Below are 26,972 nucleotides of genomic sequence, written 5' to 3' on the forward strand. Positions count from 1 at the left end.
GACAAGCATTAAACCAATCATCACGCACTTAATTAATTTTGATAGTCAAAGTGCTATTAAAGAAACACTAAGAGAGGATCTGATCAAGTCAGGGGTTAGAGAAGGCTTGCTTCTCTAGTTAGAGGAAGAGACATTTAAATTGGGATCTAAATAAGAGGGCCTTAATGAGGTGATGAGAGGCGGGTTGGGGAGAGCTTCCCAGGAGTTAAGAAGGCCTGTTCAAGGACCTTGGGAGAGGAAAGAGTGCAAGAATTTTCTGCACAGGAGAGAAGGCCAGTGTGGCTGGGGATTGGCAATGGGAGAAGAGCTGGGTCTAGCAAGGCTTTGCAGGCCCAGTAAGATTTGCCCACTACGCCCAGGTACAGTGCTAGGTAGTGGGAATTCAGAAACAAGCAGCAATTCCTGCCCCAAGAAACTCACTACCTAGTGACTCAAGGGAGTGATGATAAGAGGACTAGACAAGAAATAAAATTTGAATTCTACTTTCAAGGAGCATGGTTATAGATTATCTTTGTGGCAATAAAAACATGGTCCCAGGAGCTGGCCCCGTGGCCAAGTGGTTAAGTTCGCGCGCTCTGCCGCAGGCGGCCCAGTGTTTCGTTGGTTCGAATCCTGGGCGCGGACATGGCACTGCTCATCAAACCACGCTGAGGCAGCACCCCACATGCCACAACTAGAAGGACCCACAACGAAGAATATATAACTATGTACCGGGGGGCTTTGGGGAGAAAAAGGAAAAATAAAATCTTTAAAAAAAAAAAACAAAACATGGTCCCAGACATTTCCAAAGATTTGTTCTTATTAAATTTACACTGATGTGCCTGCTCACCTGAACTACAGTTATCTGCAGGAATGGCTTTGAAGGATGTTTGAATAGCATTTTTGAAATGTGAGGAAAGTCTGAAACTAGAGAGCCAGCAGAAATCCACTCCTTAGAATCCTTGCTGCAAACTACGTAAAATCCAACTTTTCAGCAGTTATTTTCAAGGAAGTATATGGTAAAAAAAATTATTTTAAAGTAGTTTTTATTATGTTAACATCTTTCACCTAATGCAAGCACTGTTGTATTCTAGCCTGGTTCTTCAGTTCTATTGGCCATGAACTTCTCAACATTACTCCAAATTTCTCTTTGCGAGGATTTACTTATACGAGAGATATGACTACACATCCTTTGTGACCTGTAGAGTACGAGCTAACCTGCTTGTTTTCACTACAATTACAAAAAAGGGACACAATCAATTGTTAACACCTTTGGAACCCTAAATATAGTTAATAGAATCGGATGCTCTGCTGCAAACAATTTACCTTAATCCAAAACCTCCCAGATCTTCAAAAATATTGGAATTGCTTAAGAAATGTGTCTGAAACTTAAAAAGAAAATTAGCAAATAGGAATTAAGCGTACCGGGCTGGCTTGGAAAGTGGTGTTACAGATAGCCAGTATCTTTTTTACGGTATAATTATTCCATCTAGTATCTCAAGAAAGCGTATTATCTTCAGTAAAATATTCCCGATATCAATATTCTTCGAAAAGCTAGTTTTTCAGTAAAGAGTCAGGTATTTTAATTTGCGACCTGCTTAAATTCCAAAACGAAAACGCCAGGTCTCGCAGATGAGCCGAAGGCCACCCCGTAACAATCTCCAGACCTAGCGGCAAGAGTCAGAGACAAACGAGAGGGAAGACTGGATTGGAATAATCTCGCGAGAAGCACCGTATTAACCATTTTACGCGATATTTTGGTGCCCAGCCCTTTTCCTCCCTCTCGCAGGATCACGGTTAATCTCGCGATCTTTGGCAAGTTCCGTTGGGGAAGATGGCGGCGGCCGCGAGCACCCTTCTCTTCTTGCCGCCGGGGACTACAGACTGAGCCTTCCCGGGAAGAGTGGGGACTGCTGGTGCCCTGCGTCCCGGGAGCCCGAACCAACTTGGTTTCCCCGTTATTGGTGGGGAAGGGCTTATCCTCTGGCGTAGGACTCAGGCCCTCCCCACTGTCAGGATGAAGGCTCAGGGGGAAACCGAGGGTGAGTGACTGAGGGGGAATGCAGGGGGCGGGACACAGTTGGGGGGAGCCAATCTGTAAGAGGAGGGGAGGCCGATGCCCCTGCGGGGGCCGCTCTCCCCCTGGCGCAGAGTCCAGGAGGCGGGATGTGTGTGAGTTTCAGATTCTGATTGTGCCTTCACTGGTGATGGAGAGCTCCGACTTTGGGGTGATGGGGGCTCCCAACTTCTGTGAAGGTTTCCGCTATAGCTAGGGACAATCTTTTGGGCCTCAAGAGCGTTTTTAGTCTCAAGTGATGGGAGACCAGGCGAGTGAATCTAAAACTTGCTTACAGCTCAAGAGACATCTGAATAATGACATTAAAAAAAAAAAATAATGCAGAGCTGTGTGTGAAAGTGCCGGAGGATGTTTTGGCCTAAGTGAAATGATTGGATCCTTAAGATATTAAAAGCCAGCAGTTTCCTAGAATGTCACAGTGTTCAGATCTTGTGCTATTGTATATTTTAAAAATGCACTGAATTTCTTCCTTTCAGTGACTTGACTAACTCAGAACTGCTGAAGAACAACTCTTCTGTGAAACCTTACTTAGATCCTCTAAAGTTCCACATTCCAGCTTAAATGCTTTCTTAGTATTTTGGACATAGTTCTATTAATACAGCTTACTATATTATTATTTACTCATCTTCCCCACTTTATTCTGAGGTTTGTAGATCGGGGATCTTGCATTACTCATCATTGCATAGTCCCTGGCACATAATAGTTGCTCAAAAAGTGTTTGATTTGAGCATTTGTGTAAAGATATCTATCATCAGGCTTCTCAAGCAAAATAAGGGGGGGGGGTGTATTTTGAAGGAGAGGAAAAAGAAAGGTATACTCCTTGGGTGTAGAGGAATGACAAGTGTAAAATGGAAACTCGATGAGGCAGGAATTTTGTCTAGTTTGCTCACTGTTGTATCCCCAGCACTTAAAATAGTGCTTGAATGAATGAGTCTTGAAAATGGGAATTGCCCAAAGTGTGTCCAGAACTATAAACTGGCTGAAAGAGCCCCAAACCAGTTTTCCAGAAGATGAGGGAATTGGGGGAAGATGTTTGGATCTTGATTTAGAAGATGGCACTGCCTTAACTCTGATTGCTGACATTCCATTCATCTTTCAATGACGTGTTTTCTGTAACATCTCTGCAACTAGTTAGGAACTTTTCCTCCTCTGAATTTCATTAGTAATGTTTCTGTTTTTAAGAGCATATCTCCTTTTGCTTGTTGTGATGGTTATTTCCACGTTAACTTGTCCACACCCCCTCACAGATGTCATCTCAGGCATATTGTGTGTTTTTGCATTGCCAGTGGTTTCCAGCACAGGTCCTTGCTCATACTGAGTAGTACGAGAATTAGAGGAGGGTTGGAGGGTGGAGGAGGTTTGTTCACATGCCTAATTCAGACGCCAGTCTTTTCTACCTTTCTCTTAGCTCTGCTAGAAACTCATCCTTTAGTCATTGGCGTCTTGCCTGTCCATATTGTTTTAATTCGAATTCAAATAGGAAAAATCTGAATGGCAAATAAAGCCTGTTTTCTTGATAATGCCTATAAATTGATCTCTTAAAATTATGTCAGAAAATTAAGAAAGTCTGTATTTTCACACTGAAACTGAACTAACCATAGTAAGGCCATGTTCAAATGTATGCTGTACATATATCATGCAAGGGATTTCATGCATATCATGAAATGATTGTGCCACTAAATTGTAGTCTCAATCCTGAAACATAGAGATGGTTCTTTTTTTGGTTCTCGTTAAAAGTTTGAATAGAAAGCAGTCTCATTCTATGGTGTTCGTTAGAATAGACCCATAATTTGTGTGTCTTCTTATCATTAAAAATAAATTCTTTGTATGTTTTGAAGTAAATGATGTTGAAAAATATTTTAACTGAGTTTTTACCAGGATGAAGAATGGGGGTTTCATTTGTGGGAAAAACTGTGGAAGGACTTGAAAGAAGAGTTTCTAATTATATTTCTGATTTATATCATAGAGTCGGAAAAGCTGAGTAAGATGAGTTCTCTCTTGGAACGGCTCCATGCAAAATTTAACCAAAATAGACCTTGGAGTGAAACCATTAAGCTTGTGCGTCAAGTCATGGTGAGGATTGTGGTGAAGTGGATAAAGTGTTGTGCTTAGATAATTTTTTAATAAGCTAAGCTCCCTGTGTAGGCTTTTTCAAAATAGTTATTATAATGTGTATTCAGTTTTATTTATCATAAAATACCTGAGTATATGGTGGCTATCAACTTTAAGAGTCTGCCTAAGAGGGAGGTATATTTATAAAATTGTGTTAATTGTGAGTTAAAGTACCCTGGGTTACTTTAGGCAAAGGTGATAAGAGATACACCTATAGAGAGACACATGATAGACTGGTGTAGAGAGACTTTTATTCTTCACTTCCTGTCAAATTTGTTGATTCTACTGTGATAGTACTTTTATTGTATTTCTACTACTAGTAGAGTTTGCAATTTATTCTTAGCTTCACCTGTTCACCCTGTCAACGTCTTTCTCTACAGTACTACTTCTTCCTGAGTCATTTACCATATGGGGAGCCCCAGTTAAGTGAAAGACAAGGGGTGGTGGTAGGATATTGAAAGTTCATCCATATGATTCCAGTGGTAGTCAGATAACGTAGGAAACCTTAACTTCTATGATTTGACCTGGGCAATGGGTGTGTTCATTTTGTGATAACTCATGGCTCTCTTAAGCTTCATATACTTCTCTGTATATATATTGTACTTCAGTGAAAGTACCCCTTCATCCCCACTAAATCTTACTTTGGGTCCAGAGTAAGTTCAGTTTAGTAGATTTATTAGTGTTTAAAATAGTCATATCAGTATAGCACTTGCAAAAGAACTGAATTTGTTGTCAAAGACCCATATTTTAGGCTTGACTCCAGACCTACATGACTTTGGATGAATTATGTAATCTCTCTGAGTCTCAGTTTCCTCATCTAGAAAGCAGATGCACACAATACCAGTTTTTTTGTAAGGATCAAATGAGACAATGGGTATCAAAGTGTTGTGTTGCTAAAAGATTTCTGTAACTGTAAATTCTACAAATGTATGTGTATCTTCTGGTTCAGAATTGTGTACATAGAAGGTATTTTTTAAAAAATGTCTTAAATAAAAGAATGGCAATTTTTCCAGTCTGGGAATTCAGAGGTTGTCATTTTTATACCACAAGGCAGCCATATTCTAGTTTGAAATATGTTCTATAAATGATGTTGCATTAGAGAGACATCATGAGATAGACGAATTTCAGGTGGCTACTAAGACCCTCTCTTGGGATACCAGTGTCTTGGTTTGGTCACCATAGCTTCCACTGTCTACTTCTCACTTTTACAGATTCAGAATCCTAATTTTATTGGAAGAGCTTTCAAAAACTGACATACTAACAAAATCTCAGTAGATTAACGTGTAAATCAGAATGCCAATTTATTAATTTACAACAGAGGGTTTATCTTTCCAGTTACCGCAATACTGGTATCCATTGTCCAGAGCACCCCTTTGTCTATTCAAGGTACAAGGGAAGCCGGATTATTAATTAATCAGATGTTTGTTTTGTGAGGGTGGAATTAGAGCAAAGAGAGATGGATTTAGGACATGGAAAAGGCTGAAAAACTACCCAGTTATTATAAAACTGTTCACAGTTCTAGGGACTGGACTGTTGTGCAGAGAGAAACTTCTTCCTTGGATAGGGTTAGAAAAACTATGCCAAATTTTTTGCTCTTTGAGAGTCCCTTTTCTGGACTACATATTTGTTTCTTAGAGTCAATCTAGTTTGACCAAGGTCTAGTTGTATTTCTTAGATTACATGCAAATCACCTTGTTGGATTTCGGAATTGCCAAATCTCCTAAGCCACCCATTTAAGTGCCTAAATCTTAGGATATACTTAACTTCTACAGAAGGCTGATCTTACTTATTACATTTTGATTCTTCCTAATTTTTCCTGCAGGTTATCTTATTTTAGATCTGGGAATACCTTTTCCTACCTTAATGTATATAGATATGGATGTATCTATGGATATGAACTTTTCCTTCTTTGGATGGATGGACAGAGCAACAGTTAAAAGTCTATAGACTAGAGTATGTAGAGAATATAGAATACAGAGACTATAGCATATTGTCTATAGACTATCCTGAAATATTACTAGTAGGATAATGTGCATGTTTACCTGAAACACTGTTGGCTTGGTTAATTTTTACCTCAAATATTTTCCCACTTAATACAGGAGAAGAGGGTTGTGATGAGTTCTGGAGGGCACCAACATTTGGTCAGCTGTTTGGAGACATTGCAGAAAGCTCTCAAAGGTTTGTAAACATCTTTGAAATATGCTGATTTCTTAAAACCGCCAGTTTAAGAAAGACTGTTTTATACTTACACTAGAAATATAAATTGAGGCAGGTCAACTTTCTATGCTAGGTATTGCTCTTGCTTTCATTATGGAGTTGAGATGAGCTCTTATCTGAACTTCTGAAACATTTGTTTTTGATCCTATTTTGTAGGCTGGTAGGGACTCAAAAGATAATTGATGAAGGCTAACTATATGATAGCAAGGAAGAGTTCCCTTTTTTTTCTTCACATGTTCTCTTCTAATTAGAAGATGGACATTTTAACTCTAAAAGACTGTTTATGGACAATGTTTTCAGGAAAGCAAACAAAATTTAAATCATGAGCTTGATTATTCATTGATTACTACTTCTATCTATTTTAGGGGGAAAATGAAAATAAAAACAGATTTTACTCTGATCCACCACAAATGGAGCTGATTCAGCTGAATATTCCTTTTTTTCCTCCAATTGTGGTAAAATATACATAGCATGGAATTTACCACTTTAGTAACCTTTTAATTTTTTTGGTGAGGAAGATTGGCCCTGAGCTAACACCTGTGCCAGTCTTCCTCTATTTTGTATGTGGGATGCTGCCACAGCATAGCTTGATGAGTGGTGTGTAGGTCTTGGCCTGGGAGCTGAACCAGTGACTCCTGTGCTACTGAACTGGAGTGCGTGAACTTAACCACTATGCCACTGAGCTGGCCGCCTAATCACTTTTAAATGTACAGTTCAGTGGCATTAAGTACATTCACATTGGGCAACTGTCACCACCATCCATCTCCAGAACTTTTCCATCTTCCCAAGCTGAAACTCTGTACCCATTAAACAATAACTGCTCATTTTCCCCTTTCCCCAGCTCCTGGTAGCCACCATTCTACTTTCTGTCTCTAAGAATTTGACTACTCTGGATATCTCATATAAGTGGAATCATACAGTATTTGTCCTTTTGTGACTGACTTATTTCACTTAGTGTAATGTCATCAAGGTTCATCCATTTTGTAGTATATGTCAGAATTTCCTTCCTTTTTTTTTTTTTTTTTTTTTTGAGGAAGATTAGCCCTGAGCTAACTGCTGCCGATCCTCCTCTTTTCACTGAGGAAGACCGGCCCTGAGCTAACATCCATGCTCATCTTCCTCCACTTTATATGTGGGACGCCTACCACAGCATGGTGTGCCAAGTGGTGCCATGTCCGCACCAGGCATCCGAACCGGCAAACCCTGGGCCGCCCAAGTGGAACGTGCAAACTTAACTGCTGTGCCATCGGGCCAGCCCCTCCTTCCTTTTTAAGAAAGCTGAATAATATTTTATTGTATGTATATACCACATTTTGTTTATTCATTTATCCATCAGTGGACCCTTGGGTTGTTTCCACTTCTTGGCTATTGTGAATAATGCCACTATGAACATTGAGTATTGGTTTTGATGTTAATCTTCCTTATTCTAGCATTAGCAGATAAATGTTTCTTCTCTCTCTTTTTTTTTTTTGGTGAGGATGATTGGCACTGAGCTGATATCTGTTGCCAATCCTCCTCTTTTTGCTTGAGGAAGACTGTCCCTGAGCTAACATCTGTGCCAGTCTTTCTCTGTTTTGTATGTGGGACGCCGCCACAGCATGACTTGATGAGTAGTGTGTAGGTCTGTGCCTGAGATCTGAACCCACAAACCCCAGCTGCTGAAGCGGAGTGTGCAAACTTAACCACTACACCACTGGGCCAGCCCCTAAGTGTTTCTTCTTTAAGTTAAAGATAACTTGTCCCAAATAAGTAATGAAAAAGGGATAGGAGAAAAGTCCAATAATGTTTTTGAATAGATTTTCTTTTGACCCTTATTACTGCCTAGGTCACAGCTAAGCCTCACTAATGAACTTTGTGCAGATTATAAGCATTTTAATTATTGAATGTGTTTATGACTTTGGAAGGATGGTTCTGCTCCTCAGCATATTTCTCTATTTGAAGAATATAATTTATTTGGAGCATCCTTTGTGATTTCCTTTTTTCACCCTTTCATAGTGACATCTTTACCAGCAATGACTGACCGTTTGGAGTCTATAGCAAGACAGAATGGGTAAGTAGTCTATCTCTAGGCAGAAATGTTTAACTTAGTGTTGACTTTGGGTGGCTTTATTTATGTGTCCTCTATTAATTTTTGTTTTGATTTGTTCCTGCTAGACTGGGCTCTCATCTCAGTGCCAGTGGCACTGAATGTTACATCACGTCAGATATGTTCTATGTGGAAGTGCAGTTAGATCCTGCAGGACAGCTTTGTGATGTAAAAGTGGCTCACCATGGGGAGAATCCTGTGGTACGTGTTGTTGATATTTCACTGGAATCTGTGGGGTTTACTTAGGGACATTAATTTTAAAATGAATTGTTGGGGTTTGAAATAGTTTGGGTTTAGGTTTTTTCATGAGCCACTGTAGAGATGATGTGATGGGCTTATGACATCAATAGCTATAGAATGAAATTTAAAATAACATGGGTCCATCTCTGACATCATCCAAAGGCTTTGACAAGTGGAAACACCAGATGAACCCTTTCCATTTCATATCAACAAACATGAGCCGCAATTGAATAGGTGCTGGGGATACAGAGATAAATAACTTAAAGTTCCTGTCCTCAAAGAGCGTATAATCAAGAAGGACAGATACTCTTGTACATAGCTAATGTCTTGAAAAATCCTTTAATGGAGATGAATTAAAATGTATGTAACCAGACAGTTGGATATGAATTCTAAGGATCGCATCAAAGAGCGGTCCTAATGTCTTAAACAAGCTACTGAAAGTTGACTCATTTATAAACTATTTGATATATTTTGATCTTCATTTCCCGCCCCAAACCCATGGTCTACCAAGTAGGAAGAAGATGCTTTTTGATATCTTAATTTAAGGACCTTGTATAGTTTAATTTTTCTGTTATAAAGCATGTACTAGTAATAAAAGAGAAAAATTTAATGTCTTCAAAAGTCGTAAAGTAGTTTAAAGTTTTAACATAATTTCTTTAATTTCAGAGCTGTCCAGAGCTTGTACAGCAGCTAAGGTGAGCAAATGACATTTATATTCCCTGATATTGGCAGACAATGCTGTTCTTTATAGCTGGGTTTTGAGGCTGGTCAGAAGTTACTTTTCTGAGGAACAAATTTATTTTCTTGGGTCAAGATTTTTCAGAGTTTGTACTTCTTCACTTTTAGAATTGACTTAGCTTAAGTTCTCATCCTGCTCAGTCTATCCCAGGGTGTCTCAACCTTGGCAGTATTGACAAATTGGATTGGAAAATTCTGTGCTCTAAGGGGCTGCCCTCTGCATTGTAGGATGTTTAACAGCATCCCTTGTCTCTCCCACTAGTTTCCAGTATTATCTCCTGAGTCGTGAGAATCAAAATATCTCCAGATATTGTCAAGTGTCCCCTGCAGAGCCAGAGCATTCCTGGTTGTGAACTACTGATCTAGCCTTAGGAATTCTGTGTGGAACAAAAATAAATGGAACCTAATTACTGAATCAGAAGGCTTGAGAAAATTGAGTCCTTATCATGAAAAGAACTCTTTTTCACTTTAATTTTTGAGAAAAATTGTTTTACACTTCAGGTATATGTGTGATAAACTCCCAGCGTTGTAAAGTGCTAGGCTTGAAGACAGTCTCTTTTAGTAGTTAATGGCTTTTTCCATTGGCTTATCGTTTCCCTTTGAATTGAGTGGAAATTTCCATGCTTAAATTTAAACCCAGAATTAACTTTCTGGGAATTTGAGAAAATGATTACATCAATTTTATGTTTTAAATATAGTGAAGTTCTCAGATACACACAGAGATGTCATAGAAAGGGTGTTAATATTGAGGAAATAAATTTTACACTCAGCTTTCTCAATGATTGGTTTAATGGGTTTATAGCCAAATGCACCAAATTTGAACCAGCTTTAAAAAAATTGCAGTGCAATATAAAAAATAACCTTTTTATGATTTCATTGAATCAATAAGTCTAGCAAAGATGCATTACCAAAATAGTTTAGAAAGCCAGTATTTCAAGTTCTATTCTGGAGTGGGAGACTGCACCAACTTATGAACTGGTGGTGTTCTAGAGCTAATTTGTAAGCATATTTGGCAGTTGGCACAACAAAAAGAATATTAGTTTTGGGCCGGCCCGGTGGCATAGTGGTTAAGTTCATGTGCTCTGCTTGGGCAGCCTGGGGTTCACCAGTTCGGATCCCCAGTGCGGGCCTACATACCGCTTATCAAGCCATGCTGTGGCAGGTGTCCCACATGTAAAGTAGAGGAAGATGGGCACAGATGTTAGCTCAGGGCTAATCTTCCTCAAAAAATTAAAATTAAAATTAAAAAATTAAAAAAAAAGTATTAGCCTCTACGTGATGTTTTTAGTCACTTAATGTTGACAGTAATTTTAAGGTAGGGAATACATTTTGCTGCTGCTCTTGTTTCTTTTCACTATCTTCATGGCACTTTGGGCATTAAGTGTTCAATAAATGCTCAAAAATGCCTGGCCAAGTATCTGACATTATCAGGGCAATTTAGCTTTCAAGAGACTTTTTTAAGTTCGAGAGTTAGAATTGTTGAGTTGGATTGGATTTCTAAGCCTGCCCACAAAAGCCTGTTTGATTAAGAATCCAAGCCTGAATAGTATTGGGTTCTAGGAGGCCAGGGGTCATGGTGGTAGTTTCTTTTTCCTGGGGCATGTCTAGTCATAGGAACATTTTGGACTATGCAGTTTGCCTCCACAGTACCCATCCTCTTTTCTCTAGGTGTCCCACCTCTCTCCTAGTGCTCATTTTCCCTCTCTATGTTGCGATATACATGCAAGTGCTTTATCTTCCCAATTTATTTACTTCTTTTTCCTTTCCAATCAAAAGGTTTGTTTTCTTCATGACATCCAATCATCTCAGTTACATATTAAGAGGAAAAGAAAGTGATTTATTTAAACCCAGGTCTCATTACATTGGAGTGAGTTTATTATGTGAATTATCAGGTCTTTTTGACTATCTTTTATACTGCTTATTAGCACTTTCATCAGAAAAATGGGGCAGAGAAAGGAAAACATTTCATTTTCTTTTGCTACTGTTGATTGATTCTAGAAAACTTTAGCTGAGGGAAAAAGAATAAAGCAAATTATTAAAATTATTTTTATATAGCCATGATTTTTGGCACTTTGCTGTTAAGACTGAGTAGTAATTGTATGTTTTATTCTCCTCCCTCTCCCCTCTTTCCTGAACTCCTTATAGGGAAAAAAATTTTGATGAATTTTCTAAGCACCTTAAGGGTCTTGTTAATCTTTATAACCTTCCAGGTGACAAGTAAGTATTTTTACTTTTTGCTTTTGTTGGAAAAATCAGTATAAACCTGTAAACCATTTTGTGCTTTGAAATTTGTCAATTCTGCCTATCTCATTTGTGATTTCTACTCATACCAACAATATATAGCTCAGCTTCTAACTTTATGCCTTTTAAAAGTATTTTAAATAAACAGTATCTGCATTGATGGATTATAATGCTAAAAGGTAGACTATAATCTTGAGATTTCCTCAACATATCAATTTCTAGGCTGAAAGAAATTAGTTCTTGTGGAACTGCATTGTCATTTTTATTTTTAACCTACCTGGGATTCTGTTAACTTGCTTGGCTCTTTTAAACAGAGATAAAAATTAGCTTTGATAGATCACTATTTTTTTTTTTAACATTAAAAATCTTTTTTTGGGGCCAGCCCCGTGTCTGAGTGGTTAAGTTTGTGCGCTCCACTTTGGCAGCCCAGGGTTTCGCTGGTTTGGATCCTAGGTGCAGACATGGCACAGCTCATCAGGCCATCTTGAGGCGGCTTCCCACATGCCACAACCAGAAGGACCCACAATTAAGGATATACAACTATGTACTGGGGGGGTTGGGGGAGGAAAAAAAAAAAAGAAGATTGGCAACAGTTGTTAGCTCAGGTGCCAATCTTTAAAAAAAAACAAAACAAAACTTTTTTTTAATGGGTATTTTAGTTGCTTCCAATATAGACTTGTCCTTTAGGCTTTCTGTATCAGTGTTTGTGTTTGTGTATGTATATCTTTCAACTATTTAACTCTTATTCTCTTCTTCTACTCTCTAGCAAACTGAAGACTAAAATGTACTTGGCTCTCCAATCCTTAGAACAGGATCTATCTAAAATGGCAGTTATGTATTGGTAAGACTGGCTAAGGTGTAAATTCTGTATGACCCTTCTGAGTACCTTGTTCTTAAAGTTTTTCATCTAAGGGGTTAGTAGGGTCCTATTTTATTTATTTATATTATAGATAAATATGTATCTATATTACATCTATATTATTACACATCTATATTTTACCTATATTATAAATCTTGTCCATCTCCTTTTACTTCCCAAATGATGACTGCATTCCATTTTCTGAGTATCAGTATCTCTAATTTATTGGTTGATATTCCATAGGTTTTATCTAAAGACTTGTCAAATCTGGCCTCCCATCTGATAAATTACAGTCCGGTCGAATTTTTGTTCACCATATTACATATTGGTGTATACCTGGAAATAATCCCTTCACTTTGAAGGTGAAATACGATTGTTATATTCTCAATTATAGGACAGAGTCGTTAGGATAATATTACAAGACTTTTAAGAGCTGAACTCCTTATCACATTGTGCACTAATACCTTGAGGGCTTAAACAGAAGCAAGCATGGATCATTTGTCTTGCAGGAAAGCAACCAATGCTGGCCCCTTGGATAAGATTCTTCATGGAAGTGTTGGTTATCTCACTCCCAGAAGTGGGGGTATGTGATCCTATTTTGCGTATTTTAGAAAAATGTCTAATTCTAGTTGAGGGGTCATTACTAAAAATTTCACCTTGGGGGGCTGGCCCGGTGGCACAGCGGTTAAGTTCACATGTTCCACTTCGGTGACCCAGGGTTCGCCAGTTTGGATCCCGGGTGCAGACATGGCACCACTTGACACGCCATGCTGTGGTAGGCATCCCACATATAAAGTAGAGGAAGATGGGCATGGGTGTTGGCTCGGGGCCAGTCTTCCTCGGCAAAATGAGGAGGATTGGCAGCAGTTAGCTCAGGGCTAATCTTCCTCAAAAAAAAAAAATTTCATCTTGGGTTTATAAGGAGAGGGAGAAAATTAACAGTAATTTATATATTTTTAAATAATTTCTAAGGTGTCAACATCTGCCGTCTCCATTTTATTTTTTTAATGTGAAGTAAATTGTTGCCAGTAGAATCAATACTTATGCTTTTCTCATATTTCATAAGCTGCTTTGGAGCATGAGTCCTCATATCAGTGAAACTATTTTCTTGTATATAAGTTTATAGAAATGGGAATGTTTTTATTTGTGATTTACCTGATAAAGATGTAGTGATGTTTTATTTTTCATAGGTCATTTAATGAACTTGAAGTACTATGCCTCTCCTTCTGACCTGCTGGATGATAAGACATCATCTCCCATCATTTTGCATGAGAATAATGGTAAGACTTTAACCATAAAACAACTGAAGGTTTCGTTCAGTGTTTAAAACATATTTTTAAAAGTTTCAATGCCCAGCCTGCCTGTACTTTTTTGGTTTGCTACTCCCTATAAGTTTGCCATTCCTACCACAGTTTCACCTGATACACACACACACACACACAGGCTGTTTCTCTCATATGTATATACACATATATGTACACATACATACATAATAATAAAAGTTTAATAGTGCTTTTGAATAAGTAAATGAGTGAATGAGAAGATATAAACCATCTGAATTGAAATAATCCCCTTTAGTCATTACTTTAAAGGTGAAGAAATTAGCTAGCTTACTCAAGAGTTACAATAATGGATGTTATTTTCTATTTGTATTTTAATTTGCTAAAACATAATGGCCTAATACCTCATTTGGTTCCCTTGTAGCTTCAATCATTGACTATCCTGTAATCATAATTCTATTTTAAATGCATTCTGAAGTTGGAAAAGATAGCATTGGTAATGAGTCTTTTAAGAAAATTTTTCCTTGGACTGCATTGTTTCTGGTATTTTTTACTGACAGAAATATTGGTTGGTTACAAAGGTAACTTCTAGCATTTCTAAGTCACATAGGTATTACAGCATCTGACAAATTAGGGCTGACAAATTATGCAGAAGTTAGCCTGTTTTTTTAAAATGTTAAGATCCTTATAATTTGTGTTCCTTTGGAAAATACCCTTTTTCTTTCATATTCCCAGTTCCTCGGTCTTTGGGCATGAATGCATCAGTGACAATTGAAGGAACATCTGCTATGTATAAACTCCCAATTGCACCATTAATTATGGGGTCACATCCAGTTGACAACAAATGGTAAGTTAAATATAATTCTAGGGTAGCGAAGTCCTTTTTTCAACTTCAAGCCCAGTGTGAAACAAGTATTACTTTCTCTTGGCTCTTCCCCCACTTGTCTTTCTAGAGCTTGGCTTTTTGTTTTATCCACTTAATTTCTCTTTTCAGTATCTAAAAATTGTTCCCCTCTGAAGTCTGCCCATGGAACACATTCTCTATCCTGAGAGAGAATGAAGAGAACTGTGCTAATTCCTCTGGTTTAATGGTTGCTCATTTTTTTGTTATGGAACATATGTTGATTTGGAGTTAATGGAGAAATAACTAGAGAACATGCCTCAGGATAGATGTTTGATTAAATACTTTAGGGATAACAAATATGATGTTTTGGAATTGGGGGAAGAAAGTTCAGAGAGTGAGCTTTTTGATAGGCTTTGTATGTGTTTATATGATACAGACATGTCTAAGAATGGGTGTTTAGATTCTTCATTTTCATATCAAGTCAAAATCCAACCACCTCCTTTTTTTTGAAGGACTCCTTCCTTCTCCTCAATCACCAGTGCCAACAGTGTTGATCTGCCTGCCTGTTTCTTCTTGAAATTTCCCCAGCCAATCCCAGTATCTAGAGCATTTGTTCAGAAACTACAGACCTGCACAGGTGAGTTTTAAGCATTAGGAGTTAATGCTTACTATAAATGTGAAAAGTAGGGCCGGCCTGGTGGCGCAGCAGTTAAGTGTGCACGTTCCGCTTTGGCGGCCTGGGGTTCATGGGTTTGGATCCCGGGTGCGGACATGGCACCACTTGACAAGCCGTGCTGTGGTAGGCATCCCACATCTAAAATAGAGGAAGATGGGCGTGGATGTTAGCTCAGGGCTAGCCTTCCTCAGCAAAAAGAGGAGGATTGGCAGTTGATGTTAGCTCACTCAGGGCTAATCTTCCTGAAAAAAAAAAAAAAAACGTGAAAAGCAAACCTCAAAATCAGATTATCTCAGGTGTCTTTCAGTCTTGGCAGGCCTCAGAAAAGAGCTGATGGGTATAGATGTCTTGGTGCTTTGTACTAGTTAAAGCTTAGTAAGTACTTTTTGAATAAATGGATGAATAAAGTCATGAAGGGAAAACTGAGCTGTCAACCTTTTGATCTTATTGTGATCATTATATTGATCCTTGTTTTTCCAGGAATTCCATTGTTTGAAACTCAACCAACTTACGTACCCCTCTATGAACTGATCACTCAATTTGAGCTGTCAAAGGACCCTGACCCCATACCTTTGAATCACAACATGCGATTTTATGCTGTAAGTAAGGCCCTGAGGATTGTTGTAGGTTATGTTTGGACGCAAGATCAGAATCTTCCTTTATAGGATTACTGAGGTCAGGTAACATTCTTTTGGACTATTAGATCATATCCAATTTTTTCAGTCAGGCAGGAAATTACTCTGAAACATACTGAAGAGAGCATGAGCTTCCAAGTCAGGAAACAACAATGTATATTTCATTGTTGAAATTTCAGATGCAAGTCTTTTAATGGTATTCTGAGCTTTTATAAGCTTATAAGTAGGTGTTAAGAATCCTTACTGTTGGGGCTGGCCCCGTGGCCGAGTGGTTAAGTTCGCGCGCTCTGCTACAGGCGGCCCAGTGTTTCGTTGGTTCGAATCCTGGGCGCGGACATGGCACTGCTCATCAGACCACGCTGAGGCAGCGTCTCACATGCCACAACTAGAAGGACCCACAACGAAGAATATACAACTATGTACCGGGGGGCTTTGGGGAGAAAAAGGAAAAAATAAAATCTTTAAAAAAAAAAAAAAAAGAATCCTTACTGTTTAATTCTTTCAAGTGTGATGAGTTTATAATCTGGGAAGGTCCTTCAAGTACATACACAGACAAAAGTGCTGGAATGAATAAAGTAAGGAAGGTTCAGTTTCCAAAACCTCATCTGGACTTGAATTTGTTTGACAATTGCCTAGATTAAAGTAGCAGTTCCCAAATTCAAGCTGCATTATACTTATATAGGGTGTTTTATTAAAAATACAGATTTTGCACTATGGTTCAGGATCCTCTTTTATACAGATTTCTGATTTTTTGTGTTAGCTAGGTTAGGAAACGAATAGCAGAACATTTTCAATAAAGGGGTCTTTTTGGCCAAGTGAGTAATTGGTATTTATAACATCAGCTGACCAAAGAATTCACTGTGGAGTTTTATTATTCACCAAGAAATTGCTGCTGATTTTTGAGACGTAGATTTCTTTTCAGGATAGTTTGTGGTTGGAGTACAATGGGTGAGTAGCCAGAATTCATTTACTTTTTTCTTTTTACCCAGGCTCTTCCAGGTCAGCAGCACTGCTATTTCCTCAACAAAGATGCTCCTCTTCCAGATGGCAGAAGTCTACAGGGAACCCTTGTTAGCAAAATCACCTTTCAGCACCCTGGCCGGGTTCCTCTTATCCTAAATCTGATCAGACACCAAGTGGCCTATAACACCCTAATTGGAAGCTGTGTCAAAAGAACTATTTTGAAAGAAGGTACTGCCTTTCCTTTTGATATACTTACTGGTATTTGCAAACTGCTTACTCTAGTGGTTCTCTAATTTGGTGGCCCATCATTATCACCTGTGGCACAGCTTTTAAAAATACAGATATTTGGTTTCCATAGCCTGACGAACTGAATTAGAACCCCAGTGGAGGAGTTGAGAATCTAGTTTAAACTCCACAAATAATTTTGATGGAACCAATCTGTAAATTGGGATTTGGAAGACGACTGTTTTTTTGCAGTGGACTTACTCTTTTTCTTCATACAGTAATATAACTGGGTACCTACGGGCCTGAACTTTGCAGCAGATATATAAGGTAGAACTTGGGATGCTGTAGGAAGAGAGAATTTCTTGATATCCAAATTTTAGGTTGTTAGGACAGTGCTTCCCAGCTTTTAGTTCTGAATATATTTCCTTTCCCCATTCTTTGGAGAACTTAATCATATTGTTTGAAAAGGGATGAAACTTGTGCCCTTTTCTTTTTCTCCCAGGATTCTGGAATGCTGATGTTTTTCAAACACAGTTTGCTGTTAGAAGCCTTGATGTGAATTTTGGCTGCTCTAGTTAACCATAGTTAATTTTTTACCTTAGTTGTAAAGCACTTCGGTGATAGGGATGTATCAGTGCAAATGGAAGGCAAGAAGAAACAGGGAAGGTAAATCAGGAGATATCTTTTATGGGAATAAGAATTACTTTGGAAATGAGAAATTTTAGAGAGTTGGAGTAATAACACAGGGCATATGCAGGTGTGCTTATGGCCCTTCTATTTGACATATTGAGTGCAAGGAGAATTCTCCAGATAGCTTCAGAGCATCTAAAAATGAGCTTTAATAAGGTAGTTATGAAGTTAGTCCTACGGAGATGCATACTTTTTTCCCAAGAAAGTATATCATCATTATCTCTGGGCTGCTACCATGTTTGGCTTAGGAACCTATGATGACAGATATATATGTGTATTTGGCATAAATATATCATTTTAGATTGTAGCCCTTACATCCCTGCTTATCAAACTTTGGGTTTCCCAGCCAACAGCTGCAAACACTGATAGAAAGCAGGGTTTATGGCAGTGGTTCTGGATGTCTGCTTATCAAATAGAATGAGAAATTCCTCTTGGCCATATTTATTTTCAGAATTCACTTTCAGGGCAGGTTGTTTATATCTGCCAAGGTCTTTAACAATTTAGGGATTAAATAACTTTATTTTAGAAAATTGAAGTTTATATGTTTATATATATATTTATAACATAAACTGGCAGATTCCTTGTAATCTATTCCTTCTATCTCCTGTAGATGACATAGTAGATTTTGTGTGTTAAATAATGTGTGGGATTTAGTTTCCAAGGAGGGAGAGAAAGAATTTCAGTCTGTGTACTTAGGGATTATTTACTTGTCTCAAGTCTTATATTATTTTATGATCCTTTTCTTTGCTTTTTAGATTCTCCTGGGCTCCTGCAATTTGAAGTGTGTCCTCTCTCAGAGTCCCGTTTCAGCGTATCTTTTCAGCACCCTGTGAATGACTCCCTGGTGTGTGGTGAGTTGTGTGGGTGGCTAGCACTTCTCAGGGCAGCGGTTTGGTCCCTTTACATTTTTATGAAAAGTCCAAAGCTGAATCTATCTCAAATACCTCCTATATATTTTGTCTTCCAGTGGTAATGGATGTGCAGGACTCAACACATGTCAGCTGTAAACTCTACAAGGGGCTGTCAGATGCACTCATCTGCACAGATGACTTCATTGCCAAAGTTGTTCAAAGGTAGCACTGGCCCTTTTCCATCAGAGTCCTATTAAGAGGTGTATAAGGAGTGCTGTTTTCAGTATTAGAGTGAATTGAAATTTAGGAGGAAAGCATTTAGTCACTGCTTTGAATTCATCCTTCTCTGCTTTCAGACTCAAAAGCAATATGAGCTTTGGTTTTTTAAATACCATTATGAGAATAATAGGTAGGTAGGTAACTTCAGGCCTGGCATTAGGGTTCTTTTAGGAGGGAGAGAGCTGAAATAAGATATAGGTCTTTTTTCACTTATTCTCTGTGTCACTTTTTAATGTGTAACATGTCAAATGGCAGTATGTGGGAAGATACTTAAGGCAGTCAACTTCCCAGGAACATTAATATGTAACTTTGAGATTTTTCTAGAGCTGGCACTAGTGGCCTGTTTCGTAAATAAATTTTATTGGAACACAGCCATGCCTGTTCATTTACATATTGTCTTTGGTGGCTTTTGAGCTAAAATGGCAGAGTAGTTGGGCAGAAACTATATGATCTTCAAAAGCCTAAAATATTATTCTCTGGCCCTTTAAGAAAGGATGGCTAACATGTTCTAGAGCAAAATGTTTTCAAACATATGTTTATAAATATAAATTTGTAAGATAAAAAGTGCTTTGCTTTAAAATAAGCAAGATTTCATAACAGTAGTAACATTTTTCACCCAGCTTAGGGGTGATCTAAGCCATTAAAGTTTAGAACTTAATAGGTCGAGATTTTTCTAGTGGTTCATTAATTAAGATAAACCATATATCCCATTAATCACATATGAAGCCCCAAAAGGAGGACATTTTTTACTGAATTCATTATTACCAGTTTTCTTTTAGTTCAATATGATGCCTGATTATTTGGACTCTTGTTTGGTTGGTTGGTTTTTGGTGGTGCTTCAAAAGAGAAAAGAGGTTGACAATTGCCTGCTGGTCCAGATTCTTTTTAGAATGAATTTACCCAAAGCTCTCACATTTTATAGAACTGCTCCTGCCTTTCAGGTTATTTGCCTTACCTGAAAACTGCTTACTGCAAACCTCTGATGGCATATCTAAATCCCAGGCAAAATTAAAGCCTGTTTTCCCAAATGAAAAATTGCCTTCGTTCATCAGCTAGTGCAATGTTAACTTTTTTTTTTCATCTTATCTTACAGATGTATGTCCATCCCTGTGACGATGAGGGCTATTCGGAGGAAAGCTGAAACCATTCAGGCCGACACCCCAGCACTGTCCCTCATTGCAGAGACAGTTGAAGACATGGTGAAAAAGAACCTGCCCCCGGCTAGCAGCCCAGGGTATGGCATGACCACAGGCAACAACCCAATGAGTGGTACCACTACACCAACCAACACCTTTCCGGGGGGTCCCATTACCACCTTGTTTAATATGAGCATGAGCATCAAAGATCGGCATGAGTCGGTGGGCCATGGGGAGGACTTCAGCAAGGTGTCTCAGAACCCAATTCTTACCAGTTTGTTGCAAATCACAGGGAACGGGGGGTCTACCATTGGCTCGAGTCCGACCCCTCCTCATCACACGCCGCCACCTGTCTCTTCGATGGCCGGCAACACCAAGAACCACCCGATGCTCATGAACCTTCTTAAAGATAATCCTGCCCAGGATTTCTCAACTCTTTATGGAAGCAGCCCTTTAGAAAGGCAGAATTCCTCTTCCGGCTCACCCCGGATGGAAATGTGCTCGGGAAGCAACAAGACAAAGAAGAAGAAGTCATCAAGATTACCACCTGACAAACCCAAGCACCAGACTGAAGATGACTTTCAGAGGGAGCTATTTTCAATGGATGTTGACTCACAGAACCCTATCTTTGATGTCAACATGACAGCTGACACGCTGGATACGCCACACATCACTCCAGCTCCAAGCCAGTGTAGCACTCCCCCAACAACTTACCCACAACCAGTACCTCACCCCCAACCCAGTATTCAAAGGATGGTCCGACTATCCAGTTCAGACAGCATTGGCCCAGATGTAACTGATATCCTTTCAGACATTGCAGAAGAAGCCTCTAAGCTTCCCAGCACTAGTGATGATTGCCCACCCATTGGTACCCCTGTTCGAGATTCTTCAAGCTCTGGGCATTCTCAGAGTGCCCTCTTTGACCCTGATGTCTTTCAAACCAATAATAATGAAAATCCATACACTGATCCAGCTGACCTTATTGCAGATGCTGCTGGAAGCCCCAGTAGTGACTCTCCTACCAATCATTTTTTTCCTGATGGAGTAGATTTCAATCCTGATTTGTTGAACAGCCAGAGCCAAAGTGGTTTTGGAGAAGAATATTTTGATGAAAGCAGCCAAAGTGGAGATAATGATGATTTCAAAGGATTTGCATCTCAGGCACTAAATACTTTGGCAGTGCCAATGCTTGGAGGTGATAATGGGGAGGCTAAGTTTAAAGGCAATAGCCAAGCTGACACAGTTGATTTCAGTATTATAGCAGTGGCTGGTAAGGCTTTGGGTCCTGCAGATCTTATGGAGCATCACAGTGGTAGCCAGAGTCCTTTATTAACCGCTGGCGACTTAGGGAAAGAAAAGACTCAAAAGAGAGTAAAGGAAGGCAATGGCACCAGTAATAATAGTCTGTCAGGGCCAGGGTTAGATAGCAAACCAGGGAAGCGCAGTCGGACCCCTTCTAATGATGGCAAAAGCAAAGATAAGCCTACAAAGCGGAAGAAGGCAGACACTGAGGGAAAGTCTCCGTCTCACAGTTCTTCTAACCGACCTTTCACCCCACCTACCAGCACAGGTGGATCCAAATCTCCAGGCAGTTCAGGAAGATCTCAGACTCCCCCAGGTGTTGCCACACCGCCCATTCCCAAAATCACTATTCAGATTCCTAAGGGAACCGTGATGGTGGGCAAGCCCTCCTCTCACAGTCAGTATACCAGCAGTGGTTCTGTGTCTTCCTCAGGCAGTAAAAGCCACCATAGCCATTCTTCCTCCTCTTCCTCGTCTTCTGCTTCCAACTCAGGCAAGATGAAAAGCAGTAAATCAGAAGGTTCATCAAGTTCCAAGTTAAGTAGCAGTATATATTCTAGCCAAGGGTCTTCTGGATCTAGCCAGTCCAAAAACTCATCTCAGTCTGGGGGGAAGCCAGGCTCCTCTCCTATTACCAAGCATGGACTGAGCAGTAGCTCCAGCAGCACCAAGATGAAACCTCAAGGGAAGCCATCATCACTTATGAATCCTTCTTTAAGTAAACCAAACATATCCCCTTCTCATTCAAGGCCAGCTGGAGGCTCTGATAAGCTTGCCTCTCCAATGAAGCCTGTTCCTGGGACTCCCCCATCCTCAAAAGCCAAGTCCCCTATCAGTTCAGGTTCTGGTGGTTCTCATATGTCTGGAACTAGTTCAAGCACTGGCATGAAGTCATCTTCAGGGTTAGGATCCTCAGGCTCATTGTCTCAGAAAACTCCCCCATCATCTAATTCTTGTACAGCATCCTCCTCTTCCTTTTCTTCAAGTGGCTCTTCCATGTCATCCTCTCAGAACCAGCATGGGAGTTCCAAAGGGAAATCTCCCAGTAGAAATAAGAAGCCGTCCTTAACAGCTGTCATAGATAAACTGAAGCATGGGGTTGTCACCAGTGGCCCTGGGGGTGAAGACCCAATGGATGGCCAGATGGGAGTGAGCACAAATTCTAGCCATCCTATGTCCTCCAAACATAACATGTCAGGAGGAGAGTTTCAGGGCAAGCGTGAGAAAAGTGATAAAGACAAATCAAAGGTTTCCAGCTCCGGGGGGTCAGTGGACTCGTCTAAGAAGACCTCAGAGTCAAAAAATGTGGGGAGCACGGGTGTGGCAAAAATTATCATCAGCAAGCACGATGGGGGATCCCCCAGCATTAAAGCCAAAGTGACTTTGCAAAAACCTGGGGAAGGTAGTGGAGAAGGGCTCAGGCCTCAGATGGCCTCTTCCAAAAACTATGGCTCTCCACTCATCAGTGGTTCCACTCCAAAGCATGAACGTGGCTCTCCCAGCCATAGTAAGTCACCAGCATATACCCCCCAGAATCTGGACAGTGAGAGTGAGTCAGGCTCCTCCATAGCAGAGAAATCTTATCAAAACAGTCCCAGCTCAGATGATGGCATCCGACCACTTCCAGAATACAGCACAGAGAAGCATAAGAAGCACAAAAAGGAAAAGAAGAAAGTAAAAGACAAAGATAGGGACCGGGACCGGGACAAAGACCGAGACAAGAAAAAATCTCATAGCATCAAGCCAGAGAGTTGGTCTAAATCACCCATCTCTTCAGACCAGTCCTTGTCTATGACAAGTAATACAATCTTATCTACAGACAGGCCCTCAAGGCTCAGCCCTGATTTCATGATTGGGGAGGAAGATGACGATCTTATGGATGTGGCCCTGATTGGCAATTAAGAACCTTACTTTTTAAGACAAACATGGCCAGAGAAAAACTAATTAAGGTTGTAGGCAAGCCACCGTAAGGGGTGAGTGAGACAGGTCTGATTTTGTGTTTAAGAATCTTAAATGGCATGGCTTTGACAGTGAGCTGGGTGAATTTAGAAAGGCATAGCCAGACCCTACTAAAGAGACCATAGGGTTTGATTCTGGTTTTGAAGAATCACTTGTTCCTTTGCCAGGAAAAAAAAAAAGTTAAAATACTTGCTTATGAAAGGGAGGGGGTGGGAGGGACATAGGGAGAGGGAAGGGTGGGAAACAGTTTTGTGGGAAATATTCATATATATTTTTTCTCCCTTTTTCCATTTTTAGGCCATGTTTTAAACTCATTTTAGTGCATGTATTTGAAGGGCTGGGCAGAAAATGAAAAAGCAATACATTCCTTGATGCATTTGCATGAAGGTTGTTCACCTTTGTTTGGGTAGTTGTCCATTTGAAGCATGGGCAAATGAAGGACTTTGGTCATTTTGGACACTTAAGTAATGTTTGGTGTCTGTTTCTTAGGAGTGATGGGGGGGGAGGGAAGATAATTTTAGCTATTTATTTGTAATATTTTAACCCTTTATCTGTTTTTATACAGTGTTTCTTTCTATTCTATGAGGTTCAGGGTTCAAAATGATGGGAGGTGGAAGAGTAAGGCTTATTTGGTGGTAGTGAGCTTGTAGCTTGTGCTGGTACTGTAGTATCAAGCCCAAGCAGATTAGTCAGGCCCACCTTTGGAGTTTAGTAGAAAAACCAAAATGGTATTTTTGTTTTAGGAGGTTTTTCATAGGGTTCAAACATCATAGGAACATTAGGAGTTACCTCCCTGTGGAGGTATTGATTTATAGTCTTTTTTTTTTCCTTTTAAAAAAAGCTAGGCTAGCTTCTTGGGATATAAACATGTTTCAGATGCAGTAAGGTTTAATGTGGGACAGCCTCCCTGACCCAGTGGCATAAAAACCATTACAGAATTAATAGTTCTCCTATTTCCACAATGTGCCAAAAGTCCACATCCCAGCATTTTGTTTGTAGGAGAACTGATGCCATTCCTGAGAGCTGGGCTCCTTGTTTCTCTTCCTCAGAAGGAGAAGGAGTCCAGACTTTACATCACTCCACTGTATGCTCCCTTAGATAAAACAGTAAAATATTTGCAGCCATAGTTCACTTAAAATAATTTCAAGCTCACTTGAAGTAATGGGGGCCTGGAATGCTAGGTGGGCATGAAGATAAACCCTTGCTACTATGTAGCAACACAATTGGACCTTTTTGGAGGAATAGGTCTGAGTCTGGATTCTGGGGGACATCAATAAGAAGCCTTTCTCATAAATATAGAAATCCAGGAGACCACTTGAGTGCAACACAAGTTCTCAGTATTTGGAGGGTCCTCTCAAAATTCTGCGGCCTTACTTTGATTTTGACACCTGCACTGTGCCATTCCTGATGATTCCATTCAGGATCTGTATCAGCAGGACGGGGCACGGTCCCCAGCACAACTCTTCTGGATTAAAAAGAAAAAAAAAAAGCCAGGTGATTCATTTGTGTGTGTGTGTCATAAATGGAGTGACTTCATCAGATATTGAAGAAGAAGAATTCTATATTCAGCCTCTTCTGCAGGTTGGAGTTAGCATAGAGTTGGAAAATCAGCTTTGGCTTTCTCTCCTGACTGTCTCTGATATCCTCTAGTGTTCTCCCTTTTCTGGTCATCAACTCTCAACAACTCTGCCACTTTTGTGTCCCAAGGTAATAAGAAGTAGGAAATGAAACATTGCAAAGTGGAGCAAGAAAAGTTATCGGTTACCGTATCACAGTCAAATGTCTTGGGTGACACTAAGGAGGACGTGGGCAAGGTGATACCAGAGTGCTTTATCTTGTGATGCTGATACAGTAGCAGCCTCTCAGACATACAACCAGGTTGGATTTCTCACAAGTTTCTCACCTAGTTTTGAATCCTATCCCATTGGTTTCTGCAGGAAAAAAAAAACAAAAATGTTACATGGTTTTTAAGTTTGTTCTGGGTGGGGAAAATCTTATGGGGAATGTACTACATAGTATCAGGGGCTCAGCTCCCCCAAGCAGAGCCAACAAATACCAAAATGAGTAAACTGGGAAGCTTTTTCTCTCTTTCTGTCTTCATCCCAGATCAAAGAATCCCGAGTTAGGATCTGGATGAAGGATAAGCCCCTGAATTGTCGATGGGCACACCCCACACACTGACCCAGCATCTGAACTTGCTTAACAGGGAGCCGGGGCTAAACTGCTTCACCCTGCCTGAGAACCAGGGAGCACTGCATTTCTCCACAGGGTGGAGGAGAAGAGGCAGAATAAACCAAGCCTGGGACACCTCCCTCCTGTCTAGGTGTACTCATTCTCCTGTTTCAAAAGACGGCAAGGACATGAAGTCAACTTCTACCTATCTTCTGCTGCTGGTGTCTTATGTATTCTTAGTTTGACCTGATTCCTCTTTTGTCTTTTGGCTTCATGTTAGGGGTTCTTGGTTAAAACCTGCTCTGATGTACATGAAGATTTGAGGTTCAAAATTAGTGTGTTTTAAAACAAAAGTATTGGGGGCGTGGGGGGATGAAGCAGGATTTAATTGCCAAAACCAGGCTTGAGGTTGATGACTCTTGGAAAGATTTTCCTTAAGGCCTAGGTCTGAAAATTTAGTGCAGCAATATCATGAACTCTCAGAAGAAACCCTTTCAGGGAGCCAGTGAATCATACAGTATCTAGTTGAGTCACTTAAAGCAGATGCCAGTATATGAAACTCATTATTCACAATCCCTGGGCAATCTCATTTTCTTCATCATTTTTTCTTTTCAAACCCCTTCCCCCCTTATTTCTACGCTTGAGTTAGTTTTTTGAGGGGTAGGAAGTATTTAACATCTCAGAAGCTAGGTTGGGAAACGTGCTCAGCTGTAAAAGTTGGGCTTTGAATTTTGAGTTTTAAAAATGTACATCAGGAGCAGTTGGGGAGGGTCTTTTCTAAAAAAAAAAATCTTTCCAATTTGGTTTTCTGTGCATATGGCCGTTCTGTAAATACTTTGGGGTTTTTCATTTTTTTGAAAGTAGACAAAATCTGTGGGATTTTTTTCCCAAAACATTACAAAAGAACCTGTTTATTTACATGCAAATAAATTTCTTTGATAAAAAGTAATATGTCTACGTGTAATAAATTAACCTTTGAATAATTTTCATTTATTTTGCTTTAAGAGTCCAACCAATCAAAAAAATTCAATCAGACAGCAAAAGTCTTCTCTGAGTATTGCTCGAAATAGGTTAACTGGAAAGGATAACTGACCTAGGGAAACAGACCTGTGAGTTTTCTTCAGTTGATTTATCTGCTCCAGCCAATTTCACTATCTTTTGCAGGCCTTAGTCACCAAATTCATCAGTAGTTCTTGCTGGGAGACAACTGCTCTTAGATGAGAGAACTAAAAGGCTGTTTTTATATGGCTGAAGTGAAGCAATTACATTAAAAGTATCTGCGACAGAACAAGATTTTAACATCTAGACTTGGGTTTGTGGGCCTGAGAATGAGTTTCTGAAACTAGGTTCCCTTCCTAGGAAGCCCTTTCTAGGATAAAAACCGAAATTTTCTTTTAAAAAGTGCTTGAAG

At 39.7% G+C, this 26,972-nt stretch overlaps 1 protein-coding gene across 1 annotated transcript; it reads left to right on the plus strand.

Annotated features, from left to right (window-relative positions):
• Nucleotides 1–1,741: 1,741 nt before the first annotated feature.
• On the plus strand, nt 1,742–26,510 carry MED1 (mediator complex subunit 1). The gene is made up of 17 exons (XM_008523257.2): nt 1,742–2,021; nt 4,023–4,129; nt 6,268–6,346; nt 8,381–8,435; nt 8,540–8,672; nt 9,378–9,406; nt 11,595–11,666; nt 12,457–12,531; nt 13,059–13,132; nt 13,740–13,829; nt 14,565–14,676; nt 15,186–15,310; nt 15,830–15,948; nt 16,974–17,175; nt 18,618–18,713; nt 18,830–18,935; nt 20,086–26,510. Exons 1-17 carry the CDS (start codon nt 1,997–1,999, stop codon nt 23,330–23,332), a joined length of 4,746 nt encoding a protein of 1,581 aa, XP_008521479.1. The 5' UTR covers nt 1,742–1,996; the 3' UTR covers nt 23,333–26,510.
• Nucleotides 26,511–26,972: the final 462 nt, after the last annotated feature.

The sequence above is a fragment of the Equus przewalskii genome, chromosome 10 (assembly GCF_037783145.1).
Source record: "Equus przewalskii isolate Varuska chromosome 10, EquPr2, whole genome shotgun sequence".
NCBI classification, from domain to species: domain Eukaryota; kingdom Metazoa; phylum Chordata; class Mammalia; order Perissodactyla; family Equidae; genus Equus; species Equus przewalskii.

Bases quoted from the DNA above. Each gene is read 5' to 3' on its own strand.
- MED1 (XM_008523257.2), top strand. From the start codon at position 1,997: ATGAAGGCTCAGGGGGAAACCGAGG. The intron at 6,347-8,380 runs GTTTGTAAACAT...ACCCTTTCATAG, and splicing joins ATTGCAGAAAGCTCTCAAAG to TGACATCTTTACCAGCAATG. The intron at 15,949-16,973 runs GTAAGTAAGGCC...CTTTTTACCCAG, and splicing joins ACAACATGCGATTTTATGCT to GCTCTTCCAGGTCAGCAGCA.